At 45.6% G+C, this 17,875-nt stretch overlaps 3 protein-coding genes across 3 annotated transcripts; 1 reads left to right on the top strand and 2 right to left on the bottom strand.

Annotated features, from left to right (window-relative positions):
• Positions 1–2,398: 2,398 nt before the first annotated feature.
• Positions 2,399–3,580, bottom strand: LOC136511388 (probable inactive receptor kinase RLK902). The gene is made up of 2 exons (XM_066505461.1): positions 3,153–3,580; positions 2,399–3,053 (listed from the first exon to the last, which is right to left on the bottom strand). The coding sequence occupies exons 1-2, from the start codon at positions 3,578–3,580 to the stop codon at positions 2,399–2,401; spliced, it is 1,083 nt and encodes a 360-aa protein (XP_066361558.1).
• A 128-nt stretch (positions 3,581–3,708) lies between these two features.
• LOC136511387 (protein transport protein SEC31 homolog B-like) lies at positions 3,709–7,230 on the top strand. Its single transcript, XM_066505460.1, has 9 exons — positions 3,709–3,845; positions 4,322–4,363; positions 4,488–4,683; positions 4,760–4,867; positions 4,957–5,053; positions 5,133–5,269; positions 5,352–5,406; positions 6,768–6,865; positions 6,979–7,230. The coding sequence occupies exons 1-9, from the start codon at positions 3,709–3,711 to the stop codon at positions 7,066–7,068; spliced, it is 960 nt and encodes a 319-aa protein (XP_066361557.1). The 3' UTR covers positions 7,069–7,230.
• Positions 7,231–7,629: 399 nt separating this feature from the next.
• On the bottom strand, positions 7,630–10,889 carry LOC136512556 (RGG repeats nuclear RNA binding protein A-like). The gene is made up of 6 exons (XM_066506528.1): positions 10,542–10,889; positions 9,993–10,404; positions 9,743–9,887; positions 8,383–8,541; positions 8,242–8,301; positions 7,630–8,132 (listed from the first exon to the last, which is right to left on the bottom strand). The coding sequence occupies exons 1-6, from the start codon at positions 10,702–10,704 to the stop codon at positions 7,941–7,943; spliced, it is 1,131 nt and encodes a 376-aa protein (XP_066362625.1). The 5' UTR covers positions 10,705–10,889; the 3' UTR covers positions 7,630–7,940.
• Between the last annotated feature and the right edge of the window lie 6,986 nt (positions 10,890–17,875).

Raw genomic sequence — 17,875 nt, 5'->3', positions numbered from 1 at the left:
CGCTAGCTTAAGCGCGCCTGCGCTTAATTTAGCTGTGTGTTCCTTGCCATGTTTTGTGGTGTGTTTGTTCTGTTGGGGTTTAGTCCCACATCGTATAGCGATGGTGGGGGGCACAACATATAAGGAGGAAGAAGCCCCCACCTATAAGACTAGTCTTTTGGGTTGAGTAAGGCCCAAGGCCCTATATGTTGTAGCTCCGGTGGACCTAGGACCTGTGGAAGCTACAGCTATCCTATATATTGTAGCTCCGGTGGACCTGAGACCTGAGTAAGGCCCAATGCCCTATATATTGTAGCTCCGGTGGACCTAGGACCTGTGGGAGCTACAACTATCCTATATGTTGTAGCTCCGGTGGACCTAAGACCTGTGGGAGCTACAACCGTTACCACGAGCCTGCGCTCCTATAGGTCCCAGGTCCACCGGAGCTACAACATAAATGAGCCTGTGCTCCTATAGGTCCCAGATCCACCGGAGCTACAACATATAAGGCCTTGGGCCTTTCCAACCAAAAGACTATAACGCCTTGGGCCTTCTCAACCCAGAAGACTAGCTTTACAGGTGGGGGCTTCTTACTCCTTATATGTTGTGCTCCTCTACTATCGCTACATGATGTGGGACTAAACCCCAACAATCTCCCTCTTAGTCACACATTGGGATGCCCCCGCCATATGTGTGACGCTCGAGATTTTTTTATTGGGTTTAGCTTTTTTGACCATGGGCTCTGATATCAATTGTTGGAACCGGTGGTGACCACCGAGTTCATGATCTTGGAGCTGGCTTTTAGCTGGCCTGGCTCGTTACCATGAGCCTGCGCTCCCACAGATCCCAGGTCCATCGAAGCTGGCAACATATAAGGCCTTAGGGCCTTACTCAACTCAAAAGACTAGCCTTATAGGTGGGGGCTTCTTCCTCCTTATATGTTGTGCCCCCCCACCATCGCTACACGATGTGGGACTAAACCTCAACATGTTCCACATAGACTCGCGTGCTTAGGCTACATTTAGGAGGGGGATTGTGCGCTGCAGCATCATTGGAAAAGGGTTAAGGGGAGGCAGGCCAGTCCGGCGGAAGAGGTGGGTCAGCGACGAAGCCAGCGGGGGGGCTACCCGTGCTCCAGCCCCCCCTACGGCCATGATTTATATGGAGCCCGGGCTTAGCCCGGGTTACCGCCATGAGGAGGAAGAAGAAGGCAAGGAGGGGCTAGAGGAAGAAGAAGAGGAAGCCAGCCCTGGCTTCGTCGATTCCTGGCTTCGTCGCTGAGGTGGGTTATCGGGGCGGAGGGGCGCGGCGACGAGGGCACCACTGGTCGCGACTCGAGATTGGTGATTGGCTAGAACACAAACGTGTGTGGGGAATGGGCAGGGGTGCAGGGGCGCCAGCGAAGCCCGGTAGGGGTGGCGGCAACGGACCTGGCGCCGGCAACGGTGGGGACGGATGGTGGAGGGCGGCGGGAGGCGGGGGAAACGTACGCGGAAGGAAGAAAGAGCGAAGAAGCCCAACATGGTCCGGTTGGAACAAGACCCAACCCGGCCATGACAAACCGCATCTGGAGGCCACAACACAACACGGGCCGATTTTCATCCGGTTCCACACCGCACAAACCCGTGTCAGGCGTCACGCGTCAGCCACAACACAACACGGGCCGATTTTCATCCGGTTCCACACCGCACAAACCCGTGTCAGGCGTCACGCGTCAGCTCATCTCTTCCTCCGGGCACCTGAGATTTGATCGAGATGAGACGCCGCCGCCACCGGCAAATGCTAGGGCCACGCGCGTCCTCCACGAAGCAGCGAGGATGCGATCTTGGCGAGATCAGCTATGGCCTGTCGGTCCAGGAGCCGCGCGAGGCCGACACGGCGGCCTGCAATCTCGGCTAGGTCTGAGCAACGCAAAGTGCCTCCGCCTCCAAGCGTGGCGGTTACGCGTGGATGCAGATGGCGCGCTGCGGGAGCTGGAGCACGAGCACGACGCCACCGGGCGGAGCTTGCTGCAGGCCAAGAAAGGTGAGAGAGAGAGAGCCTGAATTTCACATCCTGCAACGACGGCAGCGGCGGCCGTGCGAGAGCGAGCGATTGGGGCGGAGCGGGAGAACCGTTGCAGGTCGCCTTTTTCCACCTCCGTGGGCTCGATTTGCCCGTTCCTACCTCTCTCCGCTTCCACCTTCTCTTTCCCCTGAAATTAATATTAACCCGCTGAAATCATTCAACCAGTGGGTACCAAATCGCTGCATATGGATTGGGTTTTATCCAAAGGAAAATTGGTCTCGTAGCATTCAAAGATCGCCGTATTCGAAAAATACCATCGAAACTTTGTCATTCCGTAAAATACCATCAAAAGAATGCAACGTCACCTGAATATAACATTCCGTCACATTTGGAGCAAACGCCGTCGCCTCCGTCAAGCTCCTCCCCTTCTTCCTGAGGTGAGTGCAGCCGCAGCCTCGGCTCCAGGTAGGGGGCCTGTGGCGGCGAGCTCCAGCTTTGGGCTGCTGTGGGAAAAATCGCGGGCTGGTCTGGCGCACGCCGTCGACGCCTCGATGCGCGCCACGATCTCGGGCATCGCCGGCCGCTGATCCGGGGCGGGCTCAGTGCAGTCCATGGCCAGTCGCAGCATCTCCACCATCTCCTCCTCGGGTACCGGGTGCCTGAGCAGCTCCATGTCGAACACCTCGGACGTCCACTCCTTCACCACAGAGCGCGCCCACCGCGGGAGGTCCACGCCTTCGTCGTGCAGCACCGCGTGCATCGGCGCCTTCTCCGTCAGCAGCTCCAGGAGCAACATGCCGAAGCTGTACACGCCGGCCTTCTGCGACACCCGGCGCGGGTCCGCCACAACTTCGGGTGCGCAGTACGCCGGTACCCCGCAACACGGGCCGTCTTGCGCGAGCCCATGTTCGGCCACGCGCGCGTCCACGGTGCGGCTGAGGAGGATGTTGGAGGACTTGATGTTGCCGTGCGTGGCCATGGAGCCCGTCGCGTGGATGTACTCAAGGCCAGCGCGATGTGCCTCCTCGACTCCTAGCTCAGCGGCGACCGGCCGGAGCCGTGGTTGCCTGCAATTAGGAACCCTGTCAGAAAACCTCATTCAATTTGGTCATCAAAACAGAGAGGGGTCGCAGTCGCAGGTCGCTTGACAAGAACAGAGCACGTACCGTGAAGCATGGAGGAAAGACTGCCCATGGCCACGAACTCGATCGTACACCATGAGCTTCTCTCGTCCTTGCTGAAGTAATAGGCCTGCAGCCTGCAGGAGCACGACGTTGGGATGGTCGATCCCGCCGATGGCCGCGACCTTGTCCCGGAACTCGCGCTCCGGCAACGAAGTCTCCTTGAGGCGCTTCACCGCCATGACCGGCCCAGACTCGATCGCAGCCTTGTACGTGGTACCGTACGTGCCCTTGCCAAGAACCTCGGCGGACGCGCGCAGCAGGTCCTCGAGGTCGTAGGGCCGAGGAATCCTACCGAAGCAGAAAAGCTTCTTCCGCCCCGCGGCTGCAGCCGAGACGGCTGGCCGGACTGAAGGCAGTGGCGGCGGTGGTTGCGCGTCTGAGACACGTAGAGTGTAGTCATTGGGGCTCATTGCCTTTTTGCTGTGCAGGGCCAGCTCCGCCACGGCTCGCCCCGGCTCGCTGAAGTCGCCTCTATCGGAGCTGCACCGCACCAGCCCGCGATTCCGCCCGCAGCAGCCAGACGCCGGAGCTCGCTGACATGGCCCCCCGCCTGGAGCAGAGGCAGCGGCCACGCTCACCTCAGGAAGGAGAAGGGGACGAGCTTGACGGAGGCGATGGCGTTTGCTCCAAACGTGACGGAATGCTATATCTAGGTGACCTTGCATTCTTTCGATGGTATTTTACGGAGCGGAAAAATTTTGATGGTATTTTTCGGATACGAGACCAATTTTCCCTTTATCCAAAGACGGTGCAAAACGGGGCCTAGGGAGCAAGCTGCCCTGAGAAAGAAGAAAAGAGGTCTGTTAGACCTTGATAGGCGATTCACATTCATCGTCTGAAAAAACCTTTAAAATCAGGTCTCTGAATTTTAGCAACTCCCATATTGTGCAGGTGTTTTATATATTGTGCCATCATCAGCTTCAACACTCTTCCTATGTTTTGTGTTGTTAAAGAGTTAATCACACCGTTTTGTTTATGCATGCGGTGCCGTTTCTTGCTGTTATTTTGGGGCACCCAAAAGATCCCAGTAAGTATTCGTCTTTATACAGACTCTATATGAGAGATGGTGATTTAGTTATTTACCTGTTCTAAGTTTTTTTCACAAATGGCTCCTTACTAACTTCAACTGGTTTATACAACCAATCTGACAGTACCTCAATTGGTGGTGGAAATCAGTACCAGATAAAAGAAGTGTATGTTTCTTTACCAATTTACTTTTCAGCGCTATAATTTCTATTATTTCCTATTTATTTGTGCCACATAGTTACATGCAATACAATGATACAAGAATCCGTGATGACAACCTCAAATCTGTAGGGAGGAAGCTGCTTCAGAAAGGCAGTCGGAGTTTGACAATCTTCTTAAGGACGACTTCATAGAACACTCTCTAAAAGGATTTAATCTAAAATCCAAGGTTAACCGTGATGATGTTGAGGACTGGGTTGTTCTAGACAAGCCCAACAGAACTGACAACAGTGGGTTGGTGCTAAAGCTAAATGATATCAGTGGAAAAGTGAGCTTTTTCATTAGTTCAATTCTAGCTTTTGGTAACTGCATACATGCGTGTAATACTTGTTTTGTTATTTTAGGTTTTTGCCATATCATTTAACAATCAACATAAAAATGTCCTTGCCTGTGGTGGAGATAGTGAGAAGTTAAAGCTTTACCAGTTTGATCATCCTATCAAATCTTATGAAGTAAGTGATAATATAGTAATTAAATAAAAAGAACACGTTATCTGCATATCATCAAATCTGATTTCTGAATAATGTTTGTTTGATTTTAGTTGGCTGATGTTGGGTCAAGTTCTCGAACTACTTTTGTAGATTGGCACCCTCAGTATCCTGTAGCAATTGCAAGCACATGCGATGCTGCAACAGCAAGTAATGTCTATAACTATCTACCTGTGTTTATGACGATTTTCTTTTATTCTATAATAATCTTGTTTTTAAATGAATGTAGAGATTTGGGATCTGAGAGTAAAGAAACCAACACACAGCATTAACCAAAAGAACATGCATTGCACTGAGATTCACTGGAATGCAAACCACCCTGTGGAGTTTGTCGTCGGATCAGTAGGTGATGATACCACAGTCAAGGTCAGCTATTTAGCCTCATCCCATCTCTAGATTCCCTCATCTCTTTTTACTCTTGTACCTTATGTTGCTTTTCTCCATTCAGATATGGGATTTACGCAACACTTATCATCCATTATCTGATTTTGGACCTAAAAAAGGTAATTTCACAATGCTTGTTATTTAGTTGGAGCCTTAACTTGCTAGCATGGTTGGTCGTGCCTGTTTTTTACCTGTGAACATTAAACTCGAAAATTAAACAGTAGTGGACACTATCACCAGGTGAGCATTGATTCGAAATTTGTGAACTGTGTTTGAACAGTAGGAAGCGTGTACAAAAGTAACTGAAAATTGCTGGAGTATAGAAAAGTGTTTGCTACAGTGATCAGAAGTCTGAGGAGCTGGGATTCTTTCCCGGCTGAAGGTTAGTATAAACAGTAGTGGACACTATCACCAGGTGAGCATTGATTGGAAATTTGTGAACAGTGTTTGAACAGTTGGGAAGTGGGTACAAAACAGAGCGGTTACTATGCTAGTGCTGCTGCCTTAAGTTGTGCTCGGCATGCAGTTTGTACACTGCCTTAGCTGGTCAGCTAATATAGCGCTGATTGTGGACTGTGCCTCAGTGCCTGCTTATCCTGAGAACTGGCTAGGTAGCGCATGCAGTTGTCAGTGTTAGAGGTGCTCAGACAGAGCTCGCCTGATAAAAAATTTATGTACTATTTACAACCAGTATGTTAGCAACCGGTAACTGGATGGAAGGAAGGAGCAGGGAATTAGAGCAGCAGAGGAAGTGTAGGGTTTCAGAGAAGGAAGATGAACAGTAGAGAGGGGAAAACTCGAGAGGGAGGATGAACCTGTTTGGTATTCTGAATATTCGATGCCCATTCCCGTCCGGCTGTTGTTGCTCTTGTAGTGCTTCATAGTGTCTTCCTTGGGCCTTGGTTGTGAGGCACATGCTGGCCGGCCCGTAAGCCCATGGCCATATCCTGACATTCCCCTCTCCTTGAGATTCGGCTTGCCCCCAAGCCGATGGAGAATTATGGAACCACCGGGATCCCAAATGATTCTTGACTTATCAAGGCCAAATGGTGATATGCTAGCTCAATTGTTTCCCTTTGCTGCCATACTGATCAACATTGTAGTAGTGGAAAGCTCATGAGACAAGGAATATGTCAAGCTGAAGCCATTAGCACTATACTGCATTTTTCCTTGCTGGTAGTCAAGATTTTGTAACAAAAGTAACTGAAAATTGCCTGATAGTATAGAAATGTGTTTGCTACAGTGATCAGAGGTCTGAGAAGGCAGGGATTCTTTCCCGGCTGAAGATTAGTATTATATTATGCATTTCCAGTTGCATTTTTGTGTGATCTATATTTTATCTTAATTTATTTATCATATAGGTTGTTGCAATTTCTTTGTTCCCATGTTTGTCAAGTTAAAACTCTAGTGCTTATGCTTATAGTATATGAGGGTTTCCAATTAAATATATTAAGATGTGTTGATTTATCGTAATGTTTAGTTGTGGTCTCGCTTTCCTGGTGTCGTAATCATCCAAATTTGATCATTACCACCGCTGTGGATGGAGGGGTTGACTGCTGGAAACTGAATGTGATTGAGGTAATATTGTAATGTTTGCATTAACTATACTTCTCTTTTGAAACAATTTAACTATACTTCTCTAAAAAAAAGGTGCATAAACCTTATTCCATGCCTTGTCTTTTAATGCTCAGAACCATCTCGGACGGTATACTTGCTCTCTGAACGTAGATCTTTGCCTTTGGGTGAGAAGGAAGAGACAGCCTGGTTCGATGACAATGTGATCGTGGCATCTTCTGCCCTCAACATTGGACTGTACAAGCTGAAGTCCCCGTGGTGATGAGTTCTTCCCCGATGAACATTGGACCGTACAAGCTGAAGGCCCCGTGGTGATGAGAACTCGGAACTCCAAGTAGCCGAAAACGATTCTGTACTTGATAACTCGAGCTGTTGTTTCGTCCGATTAACGTTGCTGAATCGTAATCCTTGTGGGTAAGGATGTGAAGATGTTTGTTTGGTGTTAATTAACTCTTATACTTGTCTCTTGTCCGTCTCCGGTGACAAAGTCCACAGCCATTACGAGGCGGGCCAGAGGGCAGATACCGGAAGCCCCGGAATACATGGCATCATTTAATTTCTCAGTGAGCAGAACCATTTAGGTGCCGTCTGGTTCACAAATAGCAACTGTAAGACGTGGGTAATGGGAATGGAACGGATGATTATTTATTCTGTTTGGTTGGGCAGGCGGGCATCCAAATCCATTATTGGGATCCGGTTTGTTAAGGCGCGGCATGTTCCGTGGCATCGGGTTACATCCCATATTAAACAAACAAAAAGTAACGAAAGTAGTTAACGCTGTGACCAGGTCCCGCTGTAAAACGAGCGAACCAAACAGCACCTTAATCACGAGCACACCAGTACATCAGAAATGTTGGACACATAATCCTACCAAAAAAACAGAAGCAGCTAACCCCTACAACACAACACATCATTTGGCACAACTCGTCCGCACACACGGATACACCACACGGCGATAAACATGCTGGGAGCGACATAGCAGCAGCAGCAGCAGCAGGACTGAGACTGACGCACAGAGGAGAGGACTCAACAACAGTGACATGATCTTGAGCGAACTCAGGAGTAAACCGAGCCGTGCTTAGGACAGGGCAGGGAACTGAGCCTGGTCTTCGATGGTTGGAGCAGCAGCTGGTCCCCGATAACCACCGTTGTAACCACCACGGAACCCCCCACGCTCACCACGACCCCTACCACGGCCACGGCCACGGTTACTGGGGTTATAGTACCTCTCACCTTCAGCTGGCTTCAAGAATTCGTTGATGCTCAGGGACTTCAGGGAGGCAGGAACAAGGGAAACAGGAAACAGACATAGCAGTTAGCAAAACAACAGCAACTCTGATGATCAGACTTAAGTGTAACGAGGTGAAAATATCAGATACCTTCTTGGCCCGTTCTTCTCTTTCAGCATTTTCTTTCTTTTTCAAGTCCTTGTCAGAGCCCTAGAATTGTTTGGGTGAAAATCAAAACTAACTGTGACCAACAGGAAAACGAAAGAGCAGTATGCACGCAATGTAACGTACCAGCTTGATAAACACTTCATCAGCATCCTTTTTAACTGACAACTGTTGCATGGACTGCAGCTCCTTGTCAATCTCAACTTTTCTCTCCTCAGCCTTAAGGGCATGTAAAGCTTTTCGTTTTTCCTCCAGTACTTTTTCATATTCCTCCAAAGTCATCTCCTGCACCATGGTTGGAGCAAACATTATTTCACAAACTACTCTATTTTGATGAAAAAATGGCATCCCAACATAATTCCAGTAAGTATGCAGGTATGACATATCAGTAACAGGAATATAGCAAAGATACAGGAGTATCCATACAAAAGCACCTGAAAGGCCTAGAGAAGTTGAATTACAGATACACAAAGATTTAATAAAACCAGCCACAGGGGAAAAAGGAGAATGAGGGAGTAATGATACTGCTATCATAATAAAATGTATTGTTTTACAAGAACACAAATATCCCAAATCAAATCTTGGAGCCAAAACTTGCAAGCACTTGGCATGTTCTGGATTGGAGTACTGAAAGCATCATTTTTTTTCTAAGTATCCCTTATGCAACAAAAACAGTTCATTCAATATTAAGTGGCATCACATCACATCTGATGCATGAAATTATGAACTGGTATGAGGGAAAATGAATATCAGCAATCCACTTCTTTTGAGTGTTGCTACAGTAGGCCTTATCTAGAAACGTTGAAAACAGTGGGTCAATGGCTCACCATAGTCAAAGCTAGGTGCTGGTACAATACAAGTATCTGATACAGTACGAATTTCGCATAACTGAGTGTGCTACAGTACGTCATATCTAGAAACGTTGAAAACAGTGGGTCAATGGCTCACCATAGTCAAAGCTAGGTGCTGGTACAATACAAGTATCTGATACAGTACGAATTTCGAATAACTGGAAAACTGACTAGCAAACATGAAAGCATACATTCTAACAGAGGGCCATTACATTTGGCAGAAAAAAAGCAAAAAGTAATGGATTGAAAAGCAGAAGAGTCTCTAAAATACAAAAATAATGCAATCATCAAGAAGGTAATGCCAGCCCCATTTTGGCACAGCAACACTGATTTTCAAGCAAGAAGTTTTAAAATAAATAACTAGACTAACGAGCAAGGTCGAGCAAGGTTTGATATGAATGAAACTATAAGAATCACAAAATATTTCCACCAATCTACTCCACATTTTTTCCAGTTATATGAACAAATGTTCAGAACATTAAAAGTGTCATAGTACACAAAATTACAGGAGGTGCTAGGCATGTTCAAGAGTGCTACCATCACCCTGTACAGAATGTGCTAGCCATACTACAACCAGACACAATGCAAAGTGGTATGTGGTAGCAGGAGCGTCATAGTACAAATCAGAAATATACCTTATCCTCAGCTTCCTTTTCTTCCTCTTCATTCTCCGCACCCTCCTTGTCCTTCTCAACCTCAGACTGTGGTGCATCTTCAGGTTTCTTCTCATCCTCCACCACGGCAGCAGTTTCCTCAGGATTAACGGCATCCACAGTGTCCCTACAAGTCGCACACAGAGAGGTCAAAACTCTACACATCCATCATAGTAACTTAAAAATGGTTCATCAAACCACATATCAAAGACTGAATAGCAACAATCTTAACTGTGCAAGGCCTTCATCAGTCGGAGTTCCCCAATTTCCTCGCCCAGCCCCTTCACGCTTCATCTCGTAGCCACGGCCCGTGCCGCTGTGGCGCTCATATGCCCGGCGAGGGCGTCCGAACTCATCCCCAGCCTGCCCATCGGTATACCCACCACAGCGCCCACCTCCACGGTAAGGCTGGCGCGGCCCATGGCCCCTCTCTGCCTGCCTCCCCTCACCATTTTCACCGCGAGCAACACCACCGTCTCCAAAGCCACCACCACCACCATACCCTCCCTCAAAGCCGTTGGCATCAGCATCGCCAAAATCTCGCCTCGGGCCGGTCCTGCCGCCACGGCCGCCTCTTCCGCGTCCTGGACGACCACGCCCAGGACCATCGCGCGGTGGAGCACCATAGCTCCTTTCTTCCCTCACTGCGATAACAAAAGAGTGAAATTTTCACATGAATAATCAGAACTCCGAGCTTGAGATGGCACCCGTGGATCCCGAAATCGGATAATTCCTACCAAACACAAACCGCAACATTGGAAGCGTATCGCTATGGACTCACCAGCTTGCGCGGGCGGCGGGGGCCTGGTGGGCAGCTTGGCCGGCGAGGGCGCTGGCGCGGGCTTAGGCGCCGCGGCCGCCTTCTTCTCGGCGGCTGCGAGGAGGTGGGCGGGGTCGTCGTTGTCGACGTCTCCAAGGAGATCGAATTGGTTCCTCGACGCCATTTCCGTTCGGCGCTTGCTCTAATCCCAACCCGTGGTACGGTACTAATCCCCACAGCCTCGATCGAAGCCTAGCACGCCATGGAATGGGGGCGGGTGCTCTAGGGTTTGGACTTTGGTCACTTCGGGAGGCCGCAAAACCCTAGCCGCCAACGAGCTTCGCTTGGTGAGGCTGATGCAGTCTGCACTCTGCAGGTCTACTGTACGGCAGCCGGGTTTACCTTCCGCTTTCAGACGACGGGCAATCATTTCCATTTGCTAAATGACGAAAACGGGTATATGGGGTCGAGGTAATTACTGGTGTACCATGCTGAGGCTCAGTGTTGTGTGTGGGGGGAGGGGGTCATTTTTGTCATTTGAATTAGTACTAGACTCGCTGCCGGAGAAGCGGCGGGTCGGGCTCGGGATTTGTGGGCCTAGGTTCAAAAATGGATATGTGGACCTTTGTGGTGTTGTTGCGCGGATGCTGGTTTATTGGGCCTTTCAAACTGAACGAGTAGGAATGAGCCCAATTAACGAGAAAGAGCTGTGCTGATGCTCCTTTTTTTTCAAGAAAAAACATGTGTTCTATTAATATAGGGAGAGAGTTCTTTTATTAACTGTGATGTGATATTGTTATTCCTCTCAGAAAAGTTTGGATTCCATTTTATTTTACCAACATAATATCAATAAGAAATTTTTATAACGCGACATATTCTCAAAAAAAAAGGAGAAGGATAAATATATTTTTTTCGCGATCGTGCCGTGGCACGTTTTTCATTAATAAGAAGTAGAGTTTATTACGACCTAAGCTGGCCATGGTAATCCATTGGTTACCGAGACTAGTGAGCGAACACACGTGGTTGTGATTTACACGGTAGTATTTTGTGATAAACAAGCTGAGCACAAGCCTAAATATCCTCGGCGTCAAACCCGACCAGATCCAGGTTCATGGCCACCGGATCGAATCCGTCCCCAAACAGCGCCTGCAGTGCCTCCTGCTTGTTGGCTGACAAAGGGGCCGCAAAGATCGCCCGAAACTTTTCAACGATCCCGTCGTCCATAGCGTTGTAGTCAACGACGATACCAAGCTTCTGCGCCTGTAGTGTGGAGTTTGCCGCGCGGGGTTTTTTACATGCTGAGGATTATTGGATTAGACAAAGCTGGTGACTAATGGAGATCTTGAACCTTGCAGGCCATATGTCATGCCTGTACCTGAAGCCAGAGTTAGTGGATCAGAGACTATTTGCACTACACTTTTTTCTAGTGACCAATTATAGGTAGCTGTCCCAAATCTCTTCATGCTTACTGAAGCAAAGCAGATGGACAGCTGACCAACTGGGGCCCATGCATGGACCTAAACAAAACGTTCTGCCACAAGCCCTCAATCATGCATACACGTGCCTTTCCCTTGGTCACAAATAAACCATGGACAGTGAATTGGGCCATGCAATGTACGATACTCTCTTCGTAAAAAAAAATGCAACTACGAGTTACGTGCCTATAAAAATAATTTATGTTTGATCAAATTTCTAGTGAATAGTATTCATATTTATGACACTGAATCAATTTATTATGAAAATACATTTCGTAATTAATCTAATGATATTTATTTGATATCATAAATATTGATACATTTTTATTTATAATTGGTCAAACTCAAGATACTAAAACGTGACACTTTGCTAGAATTGTATTCTTTTTTGATGGAAGGAGTAGTATCACTAGTACAGAAACGGGTTTTACTCTCGGTTGGGAAACCCCTTCAGTCCCGGTTTTCCAACCGGGAGCACGAATCCGGGACTAAAGAGGCCTCCCGACCTAGCCATGTGGGGCGGCCCTTTAGTCCCGGTTGTATTACCAACCCGGACTAAAGGTTTCCTTTTTTCTTTTTTTTTGTTTCTATTTTCAATTGATGATTCGTTTTGGTTTTCGAATACGCATTCTACGCTGCTAGTAATATACGTATTCTACACGTTTATAATGTTCGAACATTTTGTACAAACTAAAGTACGAAACTAACGTATATATTACATGCATATACATATATTATACGTTATTTTATGTACATATAATATGTATATATATATTACAAATAAAGCTTGCATTGTATATTCTATCATATTCTTGGGATAACAAATTCACTCCATCTGGCTTGGCTTCTATGTTTCGTTGACGTCATTGTAGAACTCGCCGGCGGGGTTGAGGACCTGGTCATTAAGAAATCCTGCTATGGTCTCTTGAATTGCTTTCAGTTGGTCACGTCGTATGACTTTTTCATTCAACCATAGAGTCTTCAATAAAAGTTAAAGGAAAAGTATTAATATATATATATATATATATATATATATATATATATGTTGGTCACGTGATTACTTATATATATGAGCAACAAAAGAAATTGTGAATATATGAATATATTTATATAACGTACTTTGAGGATCTCTTCAGGAGTTCTTTTTGTGTACGCCATGATAAACTCGCAAACATAGTATCCGCAGTAGTTGTTCCCCTGTTCTTGCCTCAGAACCCACTTTTACGAGAAAAAAGATCCGATGAATTGAAAGCATGCATGGTGTTAATTGAATTATATATATATATATATATATATATATATATATATATATATATATATATATATATATATATATATATATATATATGTGTGTGTGTGTGTGTGTGTGTGTAGCTAGTACTTTGTGTGCGATTACATCCAGTGGCGCTTTGCAATGTTTCATGTGGTGTTCCTCAATGAAACTTTTCCAAACACTGCGCCCAATAAAATAAAAAATTAATTTGTCATTTAATAATTGTTGCAGTTAAGAGATCGGGGTATATATAGTTGCTAGAGAGACCAAATTACCCTTGTATAATATCTATCATGTCTTGGTACTCTGTTTGCTCTTTTCTTAACGAGTCTAAGATGCTCAACCGACTATTGGCCATATCGATGACCATCAATATCCAGTGATTGTTGCATATGTTTTTATACACAAATATGATCGACATTAACTAGAGTCAACATATATATATATGGGAGATAGCTTAGCTAGTAAGCAAATAATTGAACAAATATCCATATGATCGACATTAATTATTTAACACTCACTTGAAGTTGTAGGGGAAGAGTATGTTCTTGTTTTGTTGGTTCACTAAGAACCTCATGAGATTTTTCTCGAGTTCAGCTTTCCATTGAGGCAGGGGATTAGGGTGTTTGAATACGACATTTGGATCAATGAAACCGACATCATTATCCTTTCTCTTTCTGAGTTCTGTCATCTCATATCTGCATATATAAAAATATAGTGCGAGTATATATATAATATATATATATATATATATGTATGTAGCTTTATATATATACACTTTAATAGTAGAAAATAATCACACTTACAGACAATAGCAGCTAATGAGACTTTTGTCGAGAAAGTCCAGGTGGCATAGTTGGTGTAATTCTACAAACTTGACATATATAACGTCATCGCCACGGAAGTAATGTTGGTTTATAACTCTGACAGGAACAAAGGCCTCTCCCCGTTCACACGCCGCCATGTACCACTTGTTTAGCAGGTACATTTGCGTATCCAGTTCACCTAAGGCCTCAGGGTTATATAGACTCTTTCCATGTTCAAATTTCTTCCAAGGATCCACTTTCGGAGTAGATGGTCCTTCAGCGAGCACTTGAGCAAGGTCCAAACCAGTTTCCTCATAAAACTGAGCCAGCTCCTCAAAATCGACGTCTAAGTCTAAGTTCGAACCATATTCATTACGAACGATAAGAGGGGGGACTGATTGTTGTGATTGTTGTCCGAGTTGTGCAACACCTTTCCCTGGTCTAGTATTTTTCTACGCCGCCTCAAATGACTTGGTGAGAGAGCGGTCGTAGTCTGATTTTGGCAGGGTCTTTTGAGATTCCCGTTTTTTCTAGTCCACCTTCTTTCTTAGAAGATCTGGAGGTAGGTAGAAGTACGATTTCTCCAGGTTCTCCCTTGCTTTTCGTTGCTTTTTCACTTTTTCGAAGAAACTTTTCACATCTTTTTGTACTGTAGCATTTAATTCCTTTTTACTTTTCTCGTAAGACAGTTTTTGGGGAATAACTGGATTAGATGAGGCTTTCTTCTTTGCCAACTGGTGGGCCAACGGCTTCATTTGCAGGGGAGCTGGCTTCTTCTTAGTCATCAGGGGAGGCGAGGAAGCCATTGGAGACCTCCTTGGAGGCGTTGAAGACCTCCTTGGAGGCGTTGGAGACCTCCTTGGAGGTGGCGGCGGTGGTGGCATTGCCACCTGATTGCCCGGAGCACTATGATGATCTAGAGATTGAATAATTAGACTTAGGTTGGCGGAGACCCTGCTGTGTGAGTACAAAAAAAAATAATTAGGTATAAGAAATTGTTATTTTTAATCATTTATGTCAATATAAAATTAGTAAAAAATTCGTTCACTTTTGTCCGCACCTATTGTCTGGCAATTAAGGAAGCGGCGGTGGACTAGAGACCCCAGGAATAATGATGTAGCGCTTGCGCCATAGTATGAATGTCTTCTCTGCTTCTTCTAGAGTCTTCTCCCCATCACCTCCTGGAATGTCAAGAGCCAGATCACTAAAACCTTTGTTAACTCTATCCACTGAGACGCTAACATATCCAGGTGGTATTATTGCCCCATGGATTCTTGATGTCTTGGTAGGATTTAGAAGAGAAAAAACACCGAGAGCCACCATGATGGTGGTATTCTCTTTTGGAATATGTAGCTCACATGATGTAAACGGTGCAGTGATGTCATCCACGGGGAAATATAGCATTGCGTCATCTTGATTTGGCAACTCCGTGGAAGCGCAGCTGCTTTTCAACTGATCAGGAGGGCTAATATTAATGTTGATTCATGGATCTGATGCCTGCCTTTATGCACTCATTGCTATTTGCACTTGCTTTATAATTTCATCCTGCATTCTAGCTTGCATGTTTTTTCACGCTCCTGTGCTTGAAGCAACGCCTCCCGTGACTCACAAACATATTTGTAACACCTCGGATGTTTCAATACTAAAACATGCCATGTCATCATATGCATAGCACATCATTCATGTGTTAATAAAAATTTTGATATGCATACACTAAAACAAGTTTACCTTTATGTTGTATGTGTTGAACTGTATTGTTGAATCAAGTTCAAAGTTTTGGTTGGATTTGCATTTTTCAAAAAACCCTAATTTCAGCAATAAGTTTGCCCTGGAAAACCCATTTCAAAATCTAAGCATATTTTGGGGTTGAGCCTAAAAGCAAAAGTGTAGAGCTTATTGAGTTGTACAAAGTTGGTTTTTGGAGTTTTCAAAGTTATTTTATAAAATTTGAAGTAATTTGAAAAGGTGTAATTCTTTAAATGTCCCCTTTTTGAATTCAAATTTGCATTTCAAAATGTAGACCGAATTAGGGGGTGGTTATAGCACCAAAGTTGTATAACCTTGAATTTTGAACAACTTTTATTTTTGGAGATTTTTGAGTTGTTACATAAATTTGGGAGTAATTTGGGTTTTAAATTGAGTGGCAATTTTGTAAATAAGGTGAACAGTGACCGTGGAAGCCGCCTCACCGCCGTCGATCTTCTTCTAGGTTCTAGGCGTGCTCGTGGCCGTCTTCGGCTTCGTGCTGGTGTGGGGAAGGCTCCTGTGTGGCTTCCTTTTGCTTCTGAGCCACGTTATAAGGCCTTCGTCGCCGTCGTTCTTCGCCGTTTCTCCTCCTCTGTTTTCCCGACGCCACCGCCGCTGCTCCGTCGAGCTTTCATCGTCGACCTAGCGCCGTTACCGTCTCAGCAAAGCCTATTACAGCTTTGCCTATTCCTTGCGCACCCAGCCAACCAACCATTATAGCTTGATTTCGCCGGGAAACACCGCTAGTCGCCTTTCTTCCTCGCGGCTGGTAGAATCTCTATCGAGCGAGCGCCGTCGTGACCAGCGCTCTACGGTGAGCCTCTGACCTTGTGAAGCCTTGCTTCAGCTTTGCCATGATGCCGTGGTGCTTTGTGCCCGGTTGATTGACCATTTTGTCCACTGCAGTCAACGGAAGTCGAGCTTGCCATCGCCGCCGTTGCCATCACCGTCACCTGACGCAACCTTTGTTGCTCATCGTCTACCGCACGCTCTAACACGATCTAGGTGAGCCTCTGTTGCTTCGTGAGTAGTTTTAGGGAGCTCTAGCAAGCTCTAGTAGCTTGAACGTCGCAGCACCGCCGTGCATAGCTCGGCCGACCCGCCATGGCCGACGACGAGCTCGGTCCAAGCCGAGATTAGCGTAGTTAGTACCTCAAATCGATGTGTCGTGGTGTAGGGAACGTGTTGGTGCCTTCGCCTTGGCCGGAGACCTCATCGGCGGTGAGAAATCGCCGGTCAGCGCACATATCGCCGTGGTCAGCACGGGAGGAAGGGGATGACAGGTGGGGTCAAGGTGTCAGTGGCGGTTTGATTTGAAAATGGAATTTTTCTTTTTCAGAAATGAATGAATAGTTATAGTTTTTGTTATTTTTGTATAGAATTAATTAGAGCTCCAAAAATTATGAAAATTTTTGTGTGACCTCTATGTGATGTATATTATTTAGGAAAAATATGAAATGTTGTTTTTCAGTACTTTTTGAATGTGATAAAAATTGCTTAATTAATTAATAAATGAGTTTCTATGATTTTTCTAGGCTTAATTAATTATCCAAAAATTATGAAAATTGTTGTGCCACTTAGTTATCATGTGATGAACCTTTACAAAAAATTTTAGCTCAATTGGAACAAGTTGATTTATTTCATAATTTTTAATTAAATAATTAATTCATAAAAGCAAATAGTAACCTTTAATGAATTAGGTTTTTGTTTGAATTTTTGGATTGAGTGATGACCTTGGGTCATTAGTTGATAATGATCCTTGGCAATTGAAATAAGTGTTATGAAAAAGGTTTAGTTAGTCTTGACTTGTAACTGTACCGCAAAGGAAAGTTGTATTCAAGTTTTTAACTTTCGCATCCATCATCAAGCATCATGTTTTGTATCCCGCATCATGTTAAACATGGCATTGTTACTATGTGTAGTGAACAAAGGTGAGCACGTGTTAGTTAATCAAGTTGCAGAGGAAGTTAATCCGTCTGTTGAGGTCGGATTTGATAATTGTGGAACGTCTCCGGAACCTGACTTTTTCATGAATCAAGGTAAGCCCCGGATGCA

Source organism: Miscanthus floridulus, chromosome 16 (genome assembly GCF_019320115.1).
Source record: "Miscanthus floridulus cultivar M001 chromosome 16, ASM1932011v1, whole genome shotgun sequence".
NCBI lineage: Eukaryota > Viridiplantae > Streptophyta > Magnoliopsida > Poales > Poaceae > Miscanthus > Miscanthus floridulus.
This window is presented reverse-complemented; position numbering and strand designations above follow the sequence as displayed.

Excerpts from the sequence above, each read along its gene's own strand:
- LOC136511388 (XM_066505461.1), bottom strand. The coding sequence starts at position 3,580 with ATGAGCCCCAATGACTACACTCTACGTGTCTCAGACGCGCAACCACCG. Across the intron at positions 3,054-3,152 it reads TCTTTCCTCCATGCTTCACG|GCAACCACGGCTCCGGCCGG; the intron begins GTACGTGCTCTG and ends TCCTAATTGCAG.
- LOC136511387 (XM_066505460.1), top strand. The coding sequence starts at position 3,709 with ATGGCCCCCCGCCTGGAGCAGAGGCAGCGGCCACGCTCACCTCAGGAA. Across the intron at positions 4,364-4,487 it reads CAGTACCAGATAAAAGAAGT|GGAGGAAGCTGCTTCAGAAA; the intron begins GTATGTTTCTTT and ends TCAAATCTGTAG. Across the intron at positions 4,684-4,759 it reads TAAATGATATCAGTGGAAAA|GTTTTTGCCATATCATTTAA; the intron begins GTGAGCTTTTTC and ends TTGTTATTTTAG.
- LOC136512556 (XM_066506528.1), bottom strand. The coding sequence starts at position 10,704 with ATGGCGTCGAGGAACCAATTCGATCTCCTTGGAGACGTCGACAACGAC. Across the intron at positions 10,405-10,541 it reads CCCGCCGCCCGCGCAAGCTG|TGAGGGAAGAAAGGAGCTAT; the intron begins GTGAGTCCATAG and ends TTGTTATCGCAG. Across the intron at positions 8,302-8,382 it reads ATGAAGTGTTTATCAAGCTG|GGCTCTGACAAGGACTTGAA; the intron begins GTACGTTACATT and ends AAACAATTCTAG.